We start from the raw sequence: 17,191 nt of genomic DNA on the forward strand, positions 1-17,191 counted from the left end.
TTGCTGCTGTTCCCCCCATCATTCACAGCCTCTGGACGTGGAGAGCATCAGGGGAATTTTGCCCAACATCCGGAGGCCATGCCGACTGAGTGTCACGGTCCCCTGGATCAGGCAGGTGGGGGTCTCTGTCCCACCTCGCTCCCTGAGGACATGGGGTCCCAGCTGCCGGCCCCTTGCTCAGAGGGGCCACGCAGTAACATGGGGCAGCGCTCTAGCACACCACACGGGGCAGCGCTGCTCTCGGCCCCGAGTCTGGACTCACCACCTGGACCACGCTCTGTCCTCCGGAGGAAAACAGGCCCTTACTTCCAGCCCGGAAGTCCTTTTCCCCCCGAGGACCCCAGGAGCCCGAGCCAGCCTCCTCCCAGCTGTGGAGAGTTCAGGCGGACACTGGCATGGCCTGCAGGCAGCCTGCTGGCTCGGGTCTGCTTCCCAGCCGACTTGCCCTTCTGTCTGTAGGTTTGCTCTCAGAGTTCTAAGGAGCAGGACTTAGATCGGGGGAGGGGATCAGCTCAAGGTCGTGGGCCCCTTTCTGCAAGGCCTTTCATGCCGCAGCGATGGCGTCTTGCTCAGAAGAACCACTCACGTGAGGAGAAGTTGTCCCCTGGCACCGTCTGCGGAGGGCCTCTGTCGGTCCCGCTACCGAGGGGCAAACACTGGCTGTCTAGGTCCGGGGAGTCGGTCCTCGTGTCTGCCTCCCCCTTGAGAATCAGCCAGCTGGTCTTCTGCTGAGAAAAAAAAAAACAGAAGTTCTGTGACTTTCAACTTGACCTGCAGGGGCACTGCCCCATTTTACAGATGAGGAGACTGAGGCTGGGGAGGTCAGGGCCCCAAGTGAGGTCACACGTGGCGGGAGTCGGGTAAGCCAGCCTTGGGCTCCTGCCACACTCACCCATCTTCCTTAAAGATGAACAAAGGGTCTTAGTTCTTGAGCCAGGGTGGACTCAAGATTTATTTTCCTTTCTTTTCAGTCATCTCCTTGGTTAAAGAACCAAAACTGGCTCAGACAGTAAAGAACCTGTCTGTAATGCAGGAGACCTGAGTTCAATCCCTTTGTCTGGAAGATCCCCTTGAGAAGGGAATGGCTACTTACTCCAGTATTCTTGCCTGGAGAATTCCATGGACAGAGGAGCCTGGCAGGCTACAGTCCACCCGGTCACAAAGAGCTGGACATGACTGAGCGACTAACACTTTCACTTTCAAGTTACACAGCAAAGAATGAGGACTTTGGTAGAAGAGGTACTGTTCCTAAGTGCATTTAAGACTACCTCTTACATTTGGTTCCATGTGGCCCGTGCCAGACCCCTGAGGAGCAGAACCTAAGAGGAGGAGCTGCAGCTTCAAATTGGAGAGGGCCCCCCAACACCGGTCTGCCCCCATTACCTTCCTGTTATCTGGGTCGAAACCTCCATCTTCCCCCTCTGATCGCCTCGCCGCTGGAAGGGAAAAATCAATCAGTCAAGGCAGCGTACCATCGATGGTGGGTTTGCACGTCCTGGTTCCCACTTCACAGTCATGCTCAAAATGGAAAATAAAGAAAAGTCGCCAGCACTTGTACTTTTGAGGACTGAGGAACCAGATCGGCTGGGGAATATTCCCACAGGAATGGGGGCTGGGGGGCCTTGCATAGGATTCGCTAAAAGAAGAGCGGGTGTGTGACTTGATGTCTCATTAACAATCCAGCTGACCCCTCCTTGGCCCCTTGGCATTTCGAAGATCACGCTTTCTATCTTCCAAGTTTAACTTTAAAGTAACAGAAGGGCCCCATGGACCAGCCCTCAGTGGGTCAGACTCTGCTGGGTTGAGCTTCACAGACTTTACTGCTCATCCCCAAGTGACCCATTTCTCAGATCAGAGGGTTGAGGCTCAGAGACCTGATGTGACTTTCTCAAGATCACAGATCAGCGGGCGGCAGAGGCTGACACGGACCTCGGGCGGTCTAACTCCAAAGTCCTTCCCCTTGTGTGCCCCACCTCCCTGCCCACAAGACACAGAGCGGTTGCCGGGAGCCAGCACGCGAGATCCCACCCATAACAAGGTCATGAGGACAAGACCTGACAAGCAAGGCAGATCAGGACTTCAGGGATTTCAAAAAGCTGCCCGGCACTCAGCTTAGAGATGACATCTGTCTTTCTGACTGCTCCTTAATTTCTGTGACTCAGGCAGAAGGCCTCCCCGACCTCTTTCCAAATAAAATCAACTGTTTATGCCCTTGGCACTAACGCACATGACTGCTCACAACACCTTAATCATAAATAGCATAAAGAAGCTGATCACGCAGAAGCCCTAATAGATAGAGCCCTTCGGGGGGTGAAGAAGCCCTATTAGAGAATAGAAAAAATATTATTCCAGAAGTTGTTACTGAATCCACGTTTGCTAGCTGTGTTTTTGCTCTTGATGTAGAAATTATTGTTACTATAGTTAGAATTTAGAATAGTAAGAGTTTAGCCCTAGTGTAGAAACAACAAGACAACCGAGGCTTTTAACCAGGAATGCGAGGCAGAGACTGCCTCGCCGGAGCCGCAGAGTCTGTGTGCAGTAACTAAAAAGAACTGACCATTGTGTTAAATTTCTATTATGCTGCAACCTGCTGAACCTTTACCCTATGAGATTATAACTTTTCTGTTCAGCACAAGGCAAGTGGAAAAATAAGAATAGCTTACAAAAAACAGCTTTGCATTCACTTAGCTTGTAAGAAAAGGTCATGAGATGTTAATAGGCCTCAAGGCCAGAAGATAATGTATTAATATCTACTATAAAAAAGACTCTAGTAAACAGAGAAGTATGAGGAAAGCATTCTGGTTTTGTAAAGGGCAAACTGACGTAAAGTTAAGCTGACTTTGTTCACTGCCCGCCTTTAGAACTGAACTAGTTTAGGGTATATAAACACTGATGTAAAAAAATAAAACAGTCTTGATTCAGCACTCAACCAAGACTCTACTTGCTTTTTTTTCTTTCTTTTCTCGCTAACGCCGCTCATCCTGAGGGTATCCCTGGACTCAACTGAGGCTGGACCTCGGTAAGCGGTGAGTGAGGGATGCCACTGGGAGGACTCCAGGAAGAGCAATGAGGGGTGCAACAGAAAACCGGAGGTGGGCTCGACCGGAGCGCGCGCGCAAACATCCGCCACTCGGCAGACTCTCTGCAGCTGAGTCAAGAGGCGCCTGTGTTCTCTGTTTCCCAATTTTTTGGGGGGGGAGGATGGGGGATGGTCACCCAGCTGGGCTCACATTATCGTCTCCAAACTAACATGAAATAAATCACACGAGGGCAAGGCCGACAGTTCTCAGCATCCAATTCAGTGACGACCCATCCTGTGCGTCCCGAGCTAAACCACGGACCCCATGCATGCACAGAACCACGAAAGGAAGGCCCCAGGGTCCTTCGCCACCTGCCACAGAGACCGAGGCTGGAGACCGAGCCACCGAGACCGAGGACGCGCCAAGGGTGGGCTCCTTACCTGCAGCCTGCGGAGGGCTCAGACCTTCTAGCCTTTGGGAGCACCCTGCCTTGTGCACCAGCAACGACAAGACTGACATCAGACCCGAGAGCTTGGAAACGGGGGACTGGGCTACAGGACCTTGACAAGATAAGGCCACAGTTGAAGACCATCCGGGACGTTCTGACATTTCGTTATTCCCAACGGCTCCCTGTTTCTCCTTCCCCCAGGAGAGACAGCAGATTGCAACATGAAAAGAAAGACCTCGCGCTCTCCACCGACAGAGGGCAACAGGTGCCAAGCCTGCATGCAGGGCACCGTGATGGAGTGGCGGGGGACGGGGCCCGGAGGCGGATGCACGCCCAGCGGCGTGGGCGCTCCCGCTGCCCAGACGATGGCTGTCGCCAGGCAGCAGAGCCCTGGGCATTGGGCCATGCATCAGCCAGGACTCTTGGCGGCTGGCGCAGCAGCCTCAGCGACAATCTGGCCAGCGGCTACTGGGGGCTCTGAGAGCTCGGCCACTGTCCAGCCCAGAGACGGCCTCCAGGGCTGGCTCTTCTGGTAAAAGTGAGTGAGCCACATCCCTCACCAGCCCGCAGAGGCCCCTGCAGGCACTGCCGCAGTTGGGGTAACTTGCAAATGCACAAACAACTATGTGGCTCCAGCCAAAGGGCTTTGGAGGGTGTGCGATTCCTAAGACTTGGGGTCCCAGGAACCAGCGCGCCCCTACCCCCACTGCCTGGGTCTGAGGACTCCACACGGCCTTGGGGGTCACATGGGGGCAGAAGAGCTCTGGCTGTAGAGCCACCTCAAGGCTCAAAGAAGCGCCCCACCTCTGATGGCGGGGGGTGGGGGGACTCCACCAACATGCAACAAGTTTTCTCTGCAAACGCCTGCAGCTCCGAGAGGTGTGAACAAGCTAACCAGACTCAAACAGGGGTTTTCCAGAGCCGCATAACACATGGCGGTTGTCTCTCCAGAAATGGGAAATGGGCTTAGGGACACAGAGGACCCTGGGGCTTCGTGTGGCTTGCGGGCTGCTTCCTTAATGGCCCTGAGCCTCAGTTTCCTGATCTGTAAAATGGGCAAATGCCACCCACCCACCCCCTCCACGTGAAGAGGATCACGTGAGATGAACATGGATACTGCCACATATGAGGAGCTCGGCTCACAGGTCTGAAATACTAGGAATAAATGAAAGGCGAATCGTGCAGCTAACTTGTAGCTATTTCGGGGTGTCAGGAACAGACAGATCAGTTCAGGACAAGCAGAGAAATGGGGCTGTGTGTGTCTTTCCTGTCACACGAGTTGGCTCTGTCCGAGTCGCAGAAGGTATCTGCTATGAGCAACCTTTTGGGCTAGGCTGATGTCCTTGCCCCTGCTTGCCCGGGACCTTTGCAGGAAGCACCCTGATGGGCGGGGCGATCTGCCCAGAGCCATCCCCTTTCCCCCCATCCCAAAGCAAAAATGCGCCTCCAACCCCACTATGAAGGAATCCCAGAGACGCATGAGATGTGATTAATTTCTTAAAAACGTTAATCACTGTGTCATTTTTACCTCTTTGCAACCCCAAGGACTGTAGTCCACCAGGCTCCTCTGTCCATGGGATTCTCCAGGCAAGGATACTGGAGTGGGTTGCTATGCCTTCCTCCAGGAAATCTTCCCAACCCAGGAATCAAACCTGGGTCTCCTGCATTGCAGCCAAATTCTTTACCGTCTGAGCCACCAGGGAAATAGTTACAGGCTGCGCAGATGGCCCCTATGGCCTGGTGCGGGTGGGCGGCTCTGGGAGGCAGGAGAGAGCCCCTTGCTGACAGCAGGTGTGGAGGTGGTGAGGCAACCCACCCCTCCCCATCCCCTGGGCCGGGGATTCCACGCACGCCACCATCTGACAGCTCCCATGCACTTGCCGGTGAAACGGAACATCTGTCCTAGCAGCTGGACAGCTTCCTGGGAAATCTGGAGGGAGGCATTACGTTTTCCTCTTGAATTCACTTTCAACGCTGGGCCAGCTCCACCCCACTGGGAGGAAAGTCCCCACTCTGTGCCAGGCATCACGTGGCTGCACGCAGAGCCCCTGGGAGCCAGGGCTCTGCTTCCCAGAGCAGCAGACAGAGCCGGTGGGGGAGTCCTGTCCGCCTCACAGAGGGCCAACACTGGGCTCAACACTGCAAGTGGCTCAGGGCCGGTCAGAGGACCCCAAAAAGGCCCCGTCGCAGCTGGGGGTTTGGCAGGCAGTGGGGGCCCCCGCGGACCCCGCCGGTCTGACGCCCTCCGCCAGCCCTGCGGCGGCCCTTGCCAGTGGGACGGGCTGCTTCTCTCCCTTAGTATCCATCTACTCGCTTTGCTTGCTTTCTTCTCCTTCTCATTCTTGTTTTAAAAACGTGTCATTGAATTGTAACCAAGCAGAGACGTAATGAAGGACAGAGGAGCCTGATACGCTGCAGTCCACGGGGTCGACAGAGTCAGACACAATGGAGCGACTGAATGACAAGAGGTGGAACTAATGTAGTCCAAGAAAACGCTGTTGGTCCCTAATGAAGTTAAGTGAGAGCAGCGCCTGTCAGGGGCCAGGCAGACCTGGGGGGACTTGGCCACCAACTGGTCATGATGGCCACTTCACGGCCCTGACCTCAGCTTCCTTGTCTTGGACTGCAAGGAGATCAAATCTGTCCATCCTAAAGGAAATCAGTCCTGAATATTCATTGGAAGGACTGATGTTGAAGATGAAGCTCCAATACATTGACCACCTGATGGGAAGAACTGACACTTGGAAAAGACCCCTATGCTGGGAAGGATTGGGGGCAGGAGGAGAAGGGGGCGACAGAGGATGAGATGGCTGGATGGCATCACCGACTCAATGCACCTGAGTTTGGGTAAATTCCGGGGGTGGTGATGGACAGGGAGGCCTGGCGTGCCGCAGACCACGGGGTAGCAGAGAGTCAGACACGACCTAGGGACTGAAGGCAGCTAACAGGGCTGTGTTGGGTGGAACCCCAGCACACGTGATGCACTTGTGACAGCTGCGCAGTCGCTGGTCCTAACCCTGAGCCGCACCCTGAACGTCAGCGCCCCCGCCCGTCCCCCCCGAGTCCCCAGGCCTGGCTGCGCTCAGGCTGTCGGCTCATTTCCCCAAACACACACACGGGATGAAGGCACCAGAAGAAAGTGTTGCTAAATTAAAAACAGCTCTTGATGACTCGGCAGTGGAAAGTTAAATAGTAAATACATTAATTAAAAAGCATAAATTTTTAAAGCTCAATGAATATATCATCTTAAGAGCAGGGCATGTCAACCCACTCCAGTATTGCCTGGAGAATCCCTGTGGACAGAGGTGCCTGGCAATTTCAGTCCACGGCGTCGCAAAGAGTTGGACACGATTGAAGTGACTTGGTGGTTTAGTCGCTACGTCGAGTCTGACTCTGCGACCCCATGAACTGCAGCCCACCAGGCTCCTCTATTCATGGGATTTCCCAGGCAAGAAACACTGGAGTGGGTCGCCATTCAGCTTCCTAGGTGGCCACAGTGGTAAAGAACCTGCCTGCCAATGCAGGAAAAATGAGATGCGGGTTCGATCCCTGGATCGGGAAGATCCCCTGGAGGACATGGCAACTCACTCCAGTATTCTTACCACTGGGATGGCTGAGTGGTTAAGGAGTTGTACTTAGATCCAAGGGACATGTGTCTGTGTGGGTTCGAACCCCACTCCTGGCAGTAGTGACTTAGCAAACTAATTAAACGGCCCAGGAACTCAACGTCACCTCCTGGAGCTTGTTTCTGGCAAGAACAGAGATTAAACTGACGGCTCCTCCAGCCTGAGGTGTGTTCCTCTCTCCCTTGAGAGGTGAGTGGACGGTCGGTTTGCTGCTGAGATGGGGAGGAGGGGCTGCACGTGGACTTGAAACACACGCTGCACACACTTGCATGCTCACACATGCATGCCCCACCCCCGAGGCGCTTCCAGTGGGCATAGTCCAGCTAGACGGGGAAACCTATAAAATCAGAACATCTCAAATGCACCCCATCACACCCCGAGGTTGTCCGGGGAAAGCTGGATGAGAGGACTCGGGGCCCCTGAGAGCGCCTGCCCTGCTCACGGCCCCTTTATGTCAAGCAGGGGCTGCCTGTGTTCCTGTTCATCCCTCCGTGAGGCTGAACGCTCGGCAGAGAGCAGGCGCTCTATAAGGTTCATTTCATAAAGTAATCAGTAAGCCCAAGTTCCAGAACATTAAAAGAGTTTGGGTCATTACTCAGGGTTCAAATAGGAATTCACTTGCCTTTCGATAGAAAAAGTGTAAATATCCAGACTAAAAAAAAAAATATGAAGATCACCCCTGGTAAGAACAAACCAGGATTTCCCTGGCGGTCCAGTGATTAAGACCCTGCGCTTTTGCAGGGGCCGTGGGTTCAATCCCTAGTTAGGGAATTTAGATCCACAAGCTGCATGGTGCAGCCAAAAAAAACAAAAAACAGGTAAACTGAATCTCTGTGGCACGACTCAGTTAAGGGACTTAGTGAGAAGTTCTCTGTCTTGGATCACTGGGCCCCATCAGATACTCGGGAGCAGTTTCATGACCGCCTAGCCCCCTCCTAGGGGCCGGTCCTCCTACCCCGTGTGTGTAAGTGACGGGTTACCGGCTGATCAAAGGCTAAGTCAGTTTCTTCTTCCCACAGGCGAGGACAGCCTCAACGGTGGAGCACGGGTGCCCTGACGGAAAAACATCAATGTCTGCCTGCTCCTGCCCTCCTGTGCCTCAGTTTCCCCATGGGTGACACGGGGGGCTGGTCTGGACAACCTCTGAGGGTCCTGGGTCCACAAGCCCTGTGCTGTCTGATCCCTCGGGAAGATCTGGGTTCCCTGCTTCTCCAATCGAGGGGCAACAGTGAAAGGCATCACCTCCTGGAAGCCCAGGAGTTCCCAGTCATCTTTTACTTTCTTGGGAAGAGGGAGAAATACACGAAGCATCGGGCCTACTGCCATCAAGGAGGACATTTAGAAAACAGGCAGACTGTGGGCTTGTCAGTGAGCCCCAGCCAGCCAGCCAACCAGCACGTGCTCAGTCGCGTCTGACTCTCTGCAACCCCACAGACTGAAGCCCACTAGGCTCCTCTGTCCATGGGATTTCCCAGGCAAGAATATTGCAATGGGTTGCCATTTCCTCCTCCAGGGGATCTTCCCGACCCAGGGATCAAACCTGCATCTCTTGTATCTCTTGCACTGGCAGATGGATTCTTTACCAATTGCACCACCTGGGAAGCCCAGTAAAGCCACAAAAAAACACACTATCTTTGGCCATGCTGCATGTCATGTAGTATCTTAGTTTCCCGACCAGGAATTGAACCCATGCCCCCTGCATTAGAAGCGTGAAGTCTTAACCACTGGACCACCTGGGAAGTCCAGAATACACATTTTGATAGCTTTCACCCCACAGCATCCTTCCAGTTGTCAACAGGGGTCGTGACCGTCTTGGGGATGCCTCTGGGCAAGAACTTTAAGTATGGGAGCGCCCCTTCCTGTCTCTCTAGGGGTTTAATAACAATCCTGCATCATGTGCACAGCCCTCGACAGTTTAGAATGTGATTTCACGTTCATTATCTGACACGGATCCCCCACCAGCCTGTCCAAAAGGCAGTATGGAGGATCGGTCCTGTTCTGCAGACAAGGAAACAGAGGCTTGGGATGGTGAAGCAACACATCCCAAATCACCAGAAATTCTCTGACGAAACAGAGGTGAGACCTGGACACCTGACCCCGGGAGGCTCAGTAGAGTGCAGATGGCTGGTCACATCTGGGAGGGAAACCAGAGGCGGGGGTGGTGGGGGGCGCGGTGAGAGATCCCCTCAGCAGCAGACATCACCTGCCCCTATTTGCTGAGGCCTGAAATCCCTTTAGCCAAAGGCCAAGGCCTTAACTCAACCATCAGAGATTCTCAAAACACAGGACTTACATTCTCACGGAGGGCTAAAGGACTGATTCTGGTTTATGCTGTTTTCCAAAGACCAGGCTGGGCCACCCTGGGGTCCAAGCACCTCCGTCCCTCACCATCTGGGCTAAAGTCAGCCTGGCTGCTCCCCTCAAAGCAGTGCCCCCGAAGCCACACGCAGGGACCAGCTCGCGTCACCTACACCCCGGCCCAAGTCAGCCCTGGGTTCACACACTCACAGAGGTGCTTACTTGGACACACTCTCTGCTGCAATTGACGAAGGGGCCTCCTGGGATCCCGCCAGCAAACACCACGTACCTAATGTTCAGGCTGCAGCCCCCCGCGGTACCCACCCCATCACGTATCAAAGCACAGCAAGAGTGAGCATTCAGAAGCAAAGGCACCGACAGGCATGCAGGGCAAACACAGCAGCAGAGGACTCCGACTGTATGTACCATGCTGCTTGTAGATGGGGGGTTTCCTATAGATGTTATCTTTGACGCCAGTGTCTGGGAAAGGAGAAAGGAGAAAAAAAAGGAGAGAAACAGCAGGGTGAGCAAGCACTGTGGTGGTCTCCAGTCTCCCGCCGTCCGTCAGCAAGCAGCCCGTCACCCAGAGTCCCCAGCAAGGATCGGGGACCCCAGCGATGGGCGCCTGGGCCCCACACACATCAGCTGCACTCAGCCCAGATGCCACCCACAGCTGTGAAGGGGGCAGAGGGCTGGAGGGGGCCGGAGCGGGTGTCCAGTGACAACCTGTCTCCAGTCCACTCCCGGAAGGGCAGCCGCGCCTCCCCGGTGTTTGTGGGGCTTCGGGAGAGACTCAAACACGTGCCGGTTTGGGGATGTGCACACCACCCATCTGTGGGTTTTTAAAGCATCTCAGAACTAGGGGGAGTGGGGGATGAAGAAGCTTGGGGAACATGTGACTCCCAAGAGGTAACGGCAGATGCCCGCCCCGACAGCTCAGGGGCGGCCCGTCTGCCTGGTGGGTGGCCGTGCATCCTGGGGGCCTACCTGGGACGTGGAAGTGGCGAGGAGCCTGCTGGTAGGTGGAGGGGGGAGGCTTGCTGTCTGAGAGCACGGAGAGGCTGGGGGTGCTCCGGCCACTTTCACTGCCTCCAGATGGAAGAGCAAAGACGGCAGACAGAAGCGGGAGGGGAAAGCAGAGGAGAGCATTTCAAGTGTGAGAGCTTCGGGAGCCCCTGTCTCCCCTCCCTGGTGGGGCCTCCGCGCCCTCTGCCCAGGGGAGGGAGTGTGATCCCCCCTCCACCGACACCTCCAAACGGGGCCCCACGACTCGTTAATCCAACCTCGAGGGACCGCCTTCCTTGGCCCCAGGGTGGGGGAACAGGAGCGCCCACGGCAAGGCCCAGCCTGCTCCCGGGACGGCTGGCCGGGCCATCGACAGTGCTCCCCTTTCCTTAGGTGGGGGGGGGGCACGGCCAGGCTACTGCCCGAATCTAGAAAATCACAAATTCATCAAGACTAAGCACCCCCACCTCTTCCTAAGTATCCTTGTGGAAAAAGACGCTGATTTCTTGGATTCACAAATCAGCCATTCACAACAGGGGCTGAAGCGCTAGAATTCATCGACACCTGTCTTTTAAAAGCCACTGAGGACAATTTTATCAGCTACAGGAGAAAAAGAGGCAACTGGCGTTCATCGGCTGCCATGTTCCCAAATAGAGCAGTTTTTTTTTTTGGACAGATTGAAGGGGAAGAGCCCTCTGATTTCGGCTTCGACTTTTATCACATCTGGATCTGTCAGTTCAGTTTTTGTGGACAAGGTTGGATTATCAAGTCACAGACTTTAGATAGCCGTGGTCACCCGGTGACCCTCCCCGCCCTGCCCCCTCACCTCCGGAAGGGACGGGGTGGCACACAGGGTGCGGTGGGCAGTGAACATGGCACAAGAGGCGCACGGCTCATCTCAGCAAGACACACAAAGGCACAACTCATCCCCCCTCAGCTCAGGGAATGTACGTGACAGCTCGGTGAAAGGGAAGGGACATCTTGAAAATGCCCAGGATCAGGAGTCACAGGACCCCAAGGTGACACGTGATGAGGCAGGCGGGCCGACCTGGAGTTGGGCTAACGGGGGTGCAGCGGTAGATGGGCTTGGGGGGTACTCTTGCCTGGGGGTGGTGTGCTGGGGGCCCCCGGGGGCCTGAGGGGCATGGTGGGCGCAGCAGGCCACAGCCAGCTCCCCAGACTGACTGCAGCTTCCAGCAGCTTCCCACCAGGGCACCCATTTCACCTGTCAGCGTGGACAGAACGGCAGGTAGAGGACTGTTCCCCCCCACCCCGGGGAGGGGGCGTGAAGCGCGCTTTTCCAGCACAGCTCAGAGCCTTCTGGAGCCTCAGGCTAGGCTGCACTTCCATGTGGGGAGACCACGCCCACAGGCTTGTTAAGGAAACCACAGACCCGCCCTGTTGGCCGTGACTCACCACCCCCAGGGCACAGAACAAGAGGAAGCTGGGGCTTCACACTCATCTGCTGGAACCCAGAGCAGCTAAGGACAGCCTGACTTGGGGCGCCCTGCTGTGCCAGGGTATCTTGGCCCAGCCTCCCATGGCTTGTTTCTCTCTGCTCCCCCAGGTGGGGCAGACTCCAGCATGTCATGGAACCCCGTCCTCAGGGCCACCATGCGGCAGCCGACTCCACAAGCAAGACTCCTGTGTATGTGTGCGTGTGTGTGTGCACATGTGTGCATGTCTCTCTGTGTGTGTGCATATGTGTCTGCATGTGTGCACACGTGTGTGTGCACACACATGTGTGTAGGCGTGTGTGCATATGTGCACCTGTGTGTCTGCACCTGTGTGTGCGTCTGCACGTGTGTGCACATGTGTGCATGTCTATGTGTGTGCATGTGTGCATATGTGTCTGCATGTGTGCACATGTGTATGTGTGTAGGCGCGTGTGCATACATACACCTGTGTGTGTGCACATGTGTGCATGTCTCTGTGTGTGTGTGCGTATGTGTGTGCATGTGTGCACACATGTGTGTGCACACACGTATGTGTGTAGGCACGTGTGCATACGTGCACCTGTGTGTCTGCGCATGTGTGTGCGTCTGCATGTGTGTGTGTGCACATGTGTGCGTGTCTCTGTGTGTGCATATGTGTCTGCATGTGTGCACACGGTGTGCACATGCGTATGTGTGTAGGCGCGTGTGCATACATGCACCTGTGTGTGTGCACATGTGTGCATGTCTCTCTGTGTGTGTGTGCGCGTATGTGTGCGCACACGCGTATGTGTGTAGGCGCGTGTGCATACGTGCACCTGTGTGTCTGCGCATGTGTGTGCGTCTGCACGTGTGTGCGCACGTGTGCATGTCTCTGTGTGTGTGTGTGCGTGTGTGTCTGCATGTGTGCACACATGTGTGTGCACACGCGTATGTGTGTAGGCGCGTGTGCACACATGCACCTGTGTGTCTGCGCATGTGTGTGCGTCTGCACGTGTGTGTGCACACACGCACGTGTGTCTGAGGAGGACTATGGCTTTCATTGGGGTCAGGGGGCAGGTCACGCCCACCTCACACCTGCCATCCAGGGCTCTCTTCACTGGTCACCAGACTCTGAGACTAGGACCTCACCCAATCCGTTTCTGCCCACCACCTCTCCCTCCCAACCCCTGGGGGACCCCCTTTCCAATCCTCCCCGCCTGTCCAGACTCCGCCTGGGTCGAGGCTCAGGTGCAAAGCCCTCCCAGAGGACACAGCCCAGCCGGCCATTCCCTCTCTGGACACACGCCCGCCTGCCCAGTCACCGTGTCACTAATCCACGGTAAAGTGCACACTCACATCGACCCCACGTGGGGCCTAGAAGAGCACTTTCCCCACGGCCGCCTTCTGCAGGGCCCGGGGTCCTGGTGAGACCAAGCCCTGGGCACTGCCTTCCCCGTGGGTCCTGGTGGCCAAAAGCCCCACCACCGATGTCACCAGGAATGGGAGAATGCCAGAGGCAAGCCCAGCCATGCGGCAACGTTGAAAAGGCAGAGTCCGTCATGCCCGGATGTGTGGCTTCTCCCGGAGGTGGGTCAGAACAGAGGTCGCTTCTGACCTCTGCTATGGACGGTCCTCAGCGCCTTCAGGGAGCCGTGAGGACCTCAGGGAGGGGCCATCCCGGAGTCCAGGAAGCCCCGGTCCGTGAACAGCCATCTCCCCTGCCTGTCGGAGTCAGTGCTTTGCTGTGGAGCAGTTCCGGGCAACACGGACGTTTCCTGCGAATCCCACGCGGTTCCACCTTACATGCAGCTGGCGGTTCGCCACCCCGGTGTTGTCCAAACGCCTTGCTTCACTCAGATTTCACCCGTTTTCCCCTCGCGTCCCTTGGGTACCCCGGGACCCATCCAGGACGCCAGGCGACATGGGCCTCACGTCCCCAGGCCCCCCGGGGCTGTGACTGCTTCTCACTGTCCGGGCACCTCTTGACCTGGGCAGCTTTGAGAAGCGCCGCGCGGGCATCTGGCAGACCACCCCTCAGGGAGGATTCGCCGGGTGTCTTCTCATGACCAGACGGGATCATGGGTTTGGGGGGAAGAGCCCGGAGGGGAGGCACCCTTCCCCCATCATGTCAGGGGCACTGCCGTCCACGTGACCCAGCGCTGCGATTGACCTTGACCCCGTGGCCGAGGTCGTGCTGACCCAGGATGCTCCATGTCCAGCTCCTCTCTACCCCCAACTTTGCACTCTTTGCGGGGAAACTGCTGGGCACAGCCCCCACCTGACGGCAGGGAGGTGGGCGCCCCTCCAGGAGGGCAGAGGGTCCCCGTGAGTCACTGGGGTCTCTTCTGCTGGGAGCTGGTCTCTTCTCCCCGTTGGTTTATTACTTGGTCATGCCTTCACATGGCTGTGGACGCGTGGACGTTTGTACTTTGCTTTCCGATCCCGCACCACGCCCTTCATTCCACTGCTCAGCAGTCCACACTCAGCCCTCAGGAGCGCCCCCACTTGGCTCTGTGGATCTTCTCAAGGTGACCAGAGGCGAGACCAGCCCCCAGCCCCTGCAGGCCTCCCAAGGGTTCCGCCTGCCCAGCCTGCTGCCTCAGGCCACCTGGGCCGCCCACGGCCACCAGGCGGACGGCCTCAGAAGGAGACGAGATGAAGAGGCTCCGCCAGTGGGTGGGCAAGGGGGCTCCGACCAGAGGCTCCACCTCTGCAGCCTCTACTCTCCCCTCACACCACGGGCAGGGGGCTCACGGGTCACTTCCACCTACTGCCCAGGAGCATGGTTCTGCCCGCATCACCTCTCCTTGCACTCATCTGCTGGTCCCTGCGGCCTGCTCCTTAACAGGTGAGAGGTCAGGCTTAAACCTCACACTGTCCCGGGAGACACACCAGGGACTGAAATTTATACTAAAGTGCAAATGGCTGCCACAGGCACCTACGCTGCACACAGGTCTTGGCAGGAGGGTGGCCCTGGGTGCCAGGACATGGTGGGAAGGTGTGTCTGTGAATGCAGGGGTGAGGTGGGGATGGAGGGGCAGGTGGCCAGGTCAGGGCAAGCGCTGGTCCCTCCTGGGTGAGCCCTCCACCTGTAGCATCGTCCAGAGGGAAAATCTCCAGCTGGGAAGCCAAGGAAGCTGAGCTGCTGGGAGAAGCGGTCAGGGAAGGCTTTCCTGGAGTGCAAGTGGACACCAGGCCCCATGAGCAGCTGAGAGGAAGGCAGGTGGCCCTTGGCACGACTCGCCACAGAACGCCCACAGGCTGTGATGCACTGGACCCTGTGGGCCTTGGGGAGAAGGAGCGGTCCCACACCCTGCAGGTGGACGCACCTGGTGAGCGAGGGCCTGCTTCTAGACCCAGCCCAGAGAGTCCCTGCCCCTCCGTCTCCCCAGCGGGGAGTCTGGGAAGGGGGCTGGGGCTCCTGAGGTCATGGGCAACCCTGGAAGTCGGCAGCAGGCAGGCCCGGGGGTGCCAGGCACTCCCCACATCCTGCACAAGAGGAGGGTGGGGGCTCTGCCCGATTCCTGGACAAAGAGAACGGGGGAAAGAGCAGGCAGAAGGGAAGCAGGGTGGCCCACTGTGGAGCCAGTGCCCACCTGGAGCAGACCGCAGGGCCCCGTGCCCCTCCCCCCGACCTCAGGGAGGCCCTCAGAGGGGCCGTGATACAGTTTCTGAGCCATGTCTCGGTGGAGAGCGGAAGGGCAGTCCCCGGGGCCGCCTGGACGGATGTGGACAAAGCTTTTTTCCGGGTGGTCAGCCTAGCTCCCAGGGTGGGGCAGCTTGCCCGGCCTCATCTCTGGGCTGTACCTCTGCCATGGACCCCAAAGCAGGGCCATGTCAGGCAGGAGGAAAGCTGTGTGCTCAGCTTTCTGATCTTCGAGACAAGAAGAAGGGGCGATTGCTTGGGTGACCTGCGGGGACTCGTCTGAATGTCAGGCTCCCTCCGGTTTGTGGTGAGTCTCCTGTCTGCCTCTGGGTGAGGCCACACCCCAGTCACATGACACCCTTGTCCACACGGATGCATGCGAGCCACGCTGCTCTCCTGCTCATAAGATCTGGGGGCTTTGCTCATTCTCAGAAAAGCCAGGATGTCCAAAAAACGTCTGGGAGCTGCGGGGCCAGGTCCACAGAGAGGAGGGGAAGGCACCCCACTGACTAGGGGGCTCTCTTCTCAGTTAGACTAATGGGGTCACTCAGATGGGTGATGACGATCCACGTGAGAACCGTCCAAGTTCCAAGGAGCCGGGATGGGTGACCGTCAGTGACGCATTAATCCCACTGGGCTGGCCTCTTCCGGTCCCTTGGGGTCAGAAGGTTCTCCTGAAACATTCTGCACTCAGCAGCCATGAGGAACGGGGACCCTAACTCACTCTGGGAGAACCAACAGACCACTGTTGCTCCTCTTGTGCTCTGGGAGTCTTTCCAGGGTGTATCAATCAGCTAGGGCTGCGTAACAAAGCACGCTGGTTGCCTGGCTTGCCCAGCAGACATTCGTTTCTCCCAGGAAAGGAGGCCGGAAGTCCCAGCTCAAGGTCTGGCTGGGCTGGGTCTCAGGTGCAGCCTCTCTCATCAGCGGAAGACACAGCTTTGGCCTCACACGGCCTTTCCTCTGAGCACATGCAGAGAAACTGTCTGTTCCTCCTCCAAAAAGGCCACCCACCCCATAGGATTAGGGCCCCACCTTTATGACTTCAGCAACCCTAATAATCTCCTAAAGACGCTTTTTCCAAATGCAGGCTCACGGGGGCTTAGGACATCAGCAAATGAATCTGAGGGCACAATTCAGGCCATAACACAGGAACTGGCCCTTTTCTTAGACGGATTGACATACACGTGCCTGGGCAGGGGTGGGGCAGACGGGCAGGTCTGTGCCCTGGGAGGAGCTGCAGCCACGTGGGGTGCCCGGCCACCATGAAGTGAAGCCGCAGACACCTCCCGATAACTGTGGTGAGCAGTCCCCCACACCCGCTGAGCCGAGGAGGAAATAACACAGGGTGACTTAGGTAAAGGCTGTGGAGCCAGCCCAAGGTGGGCACTAGGTAGGTCCTAGAACCCTCTCCCCACCTCGCCACTCGCTTTTCTGACACGACAGGCTGCCTCCTGGGAACACGGACACACCGACAGAGCTGGACACACAAGACACACAGCAGGGAGCACGGGCGTGAGATGGGGGCTCAGGGAAGCCATGCGGCAGCAGACACAAGACAGCGAGACACGGACGCGCTGCGGGCGGCCCGGGGCACAGCCCGCAGCCTCGCGCGCCTTACCTCGGAAGTACGGGATGTAATGATGTCTGAACACGGAAGAAGGGCTTGGGTGTTGGGACAGGGGCAGGCAGCTGCTGGTACCAACGCTCGCAGTACCAGCTGCGGGCGACAG

At 57.0% G+C, this 17,191-nt stretch overlaps 1 protein-coding gene across 3 annotated transcripts in view; it reads right to left on the reverse strand.

The window, feature by feature from the left end:
- ABLIM2 (actin binding LIM protein family member 2) overlaps positions 1-17,191 on the reverse strand; it is a 169,935-nt gene that overhangs the window by 41,377 nt on the left and 111,367 nt on the right. For 2 of the 3 annotated variants that reach the window (XM_088836565.1, XM_088836564.1), the window contains 5 exons: positions 17,080-17,178; positions 10,380-10,481; positions 9,819-9,872; positions 1,384-1,436; positions 587-728 (listed from right to left, as the gene is read on the reverse strand). In XM_088836565.1, coding sequence (XP_088692691.1) covers positions 587-728; positions 1,384-1,436; positions 9,819-9,872; positions 10,380-10,481; positions 17,080-17,178 — 450 coding nt within the window. Of the gene's footprint in view, positions 1-569; positions 729-1,383; positions 1,437-9,818; positions 9,873-10,379; positions 10,482-17,079; positions 17,179-17,191 lie in introns of those variants that run through there. The other variant, XM_088836563.1, reaches the window with a different exon arrangement.

This window comes from Moschus berezovskii, chromosome 5, assembly GCF_049115385.1.
Source record: "Moschus berezovskii isolate FMDL1 chromosome 5, NW_MosBer_1.0, whole genome shotgun sequence".
Taxonomy (NCBI): domain Eukaryota; kingdom Metazoa; phylum Chordata; class Mammalia; order Artiodactyla; family Moschidae; genus Moschus; species Moschus berezovskii.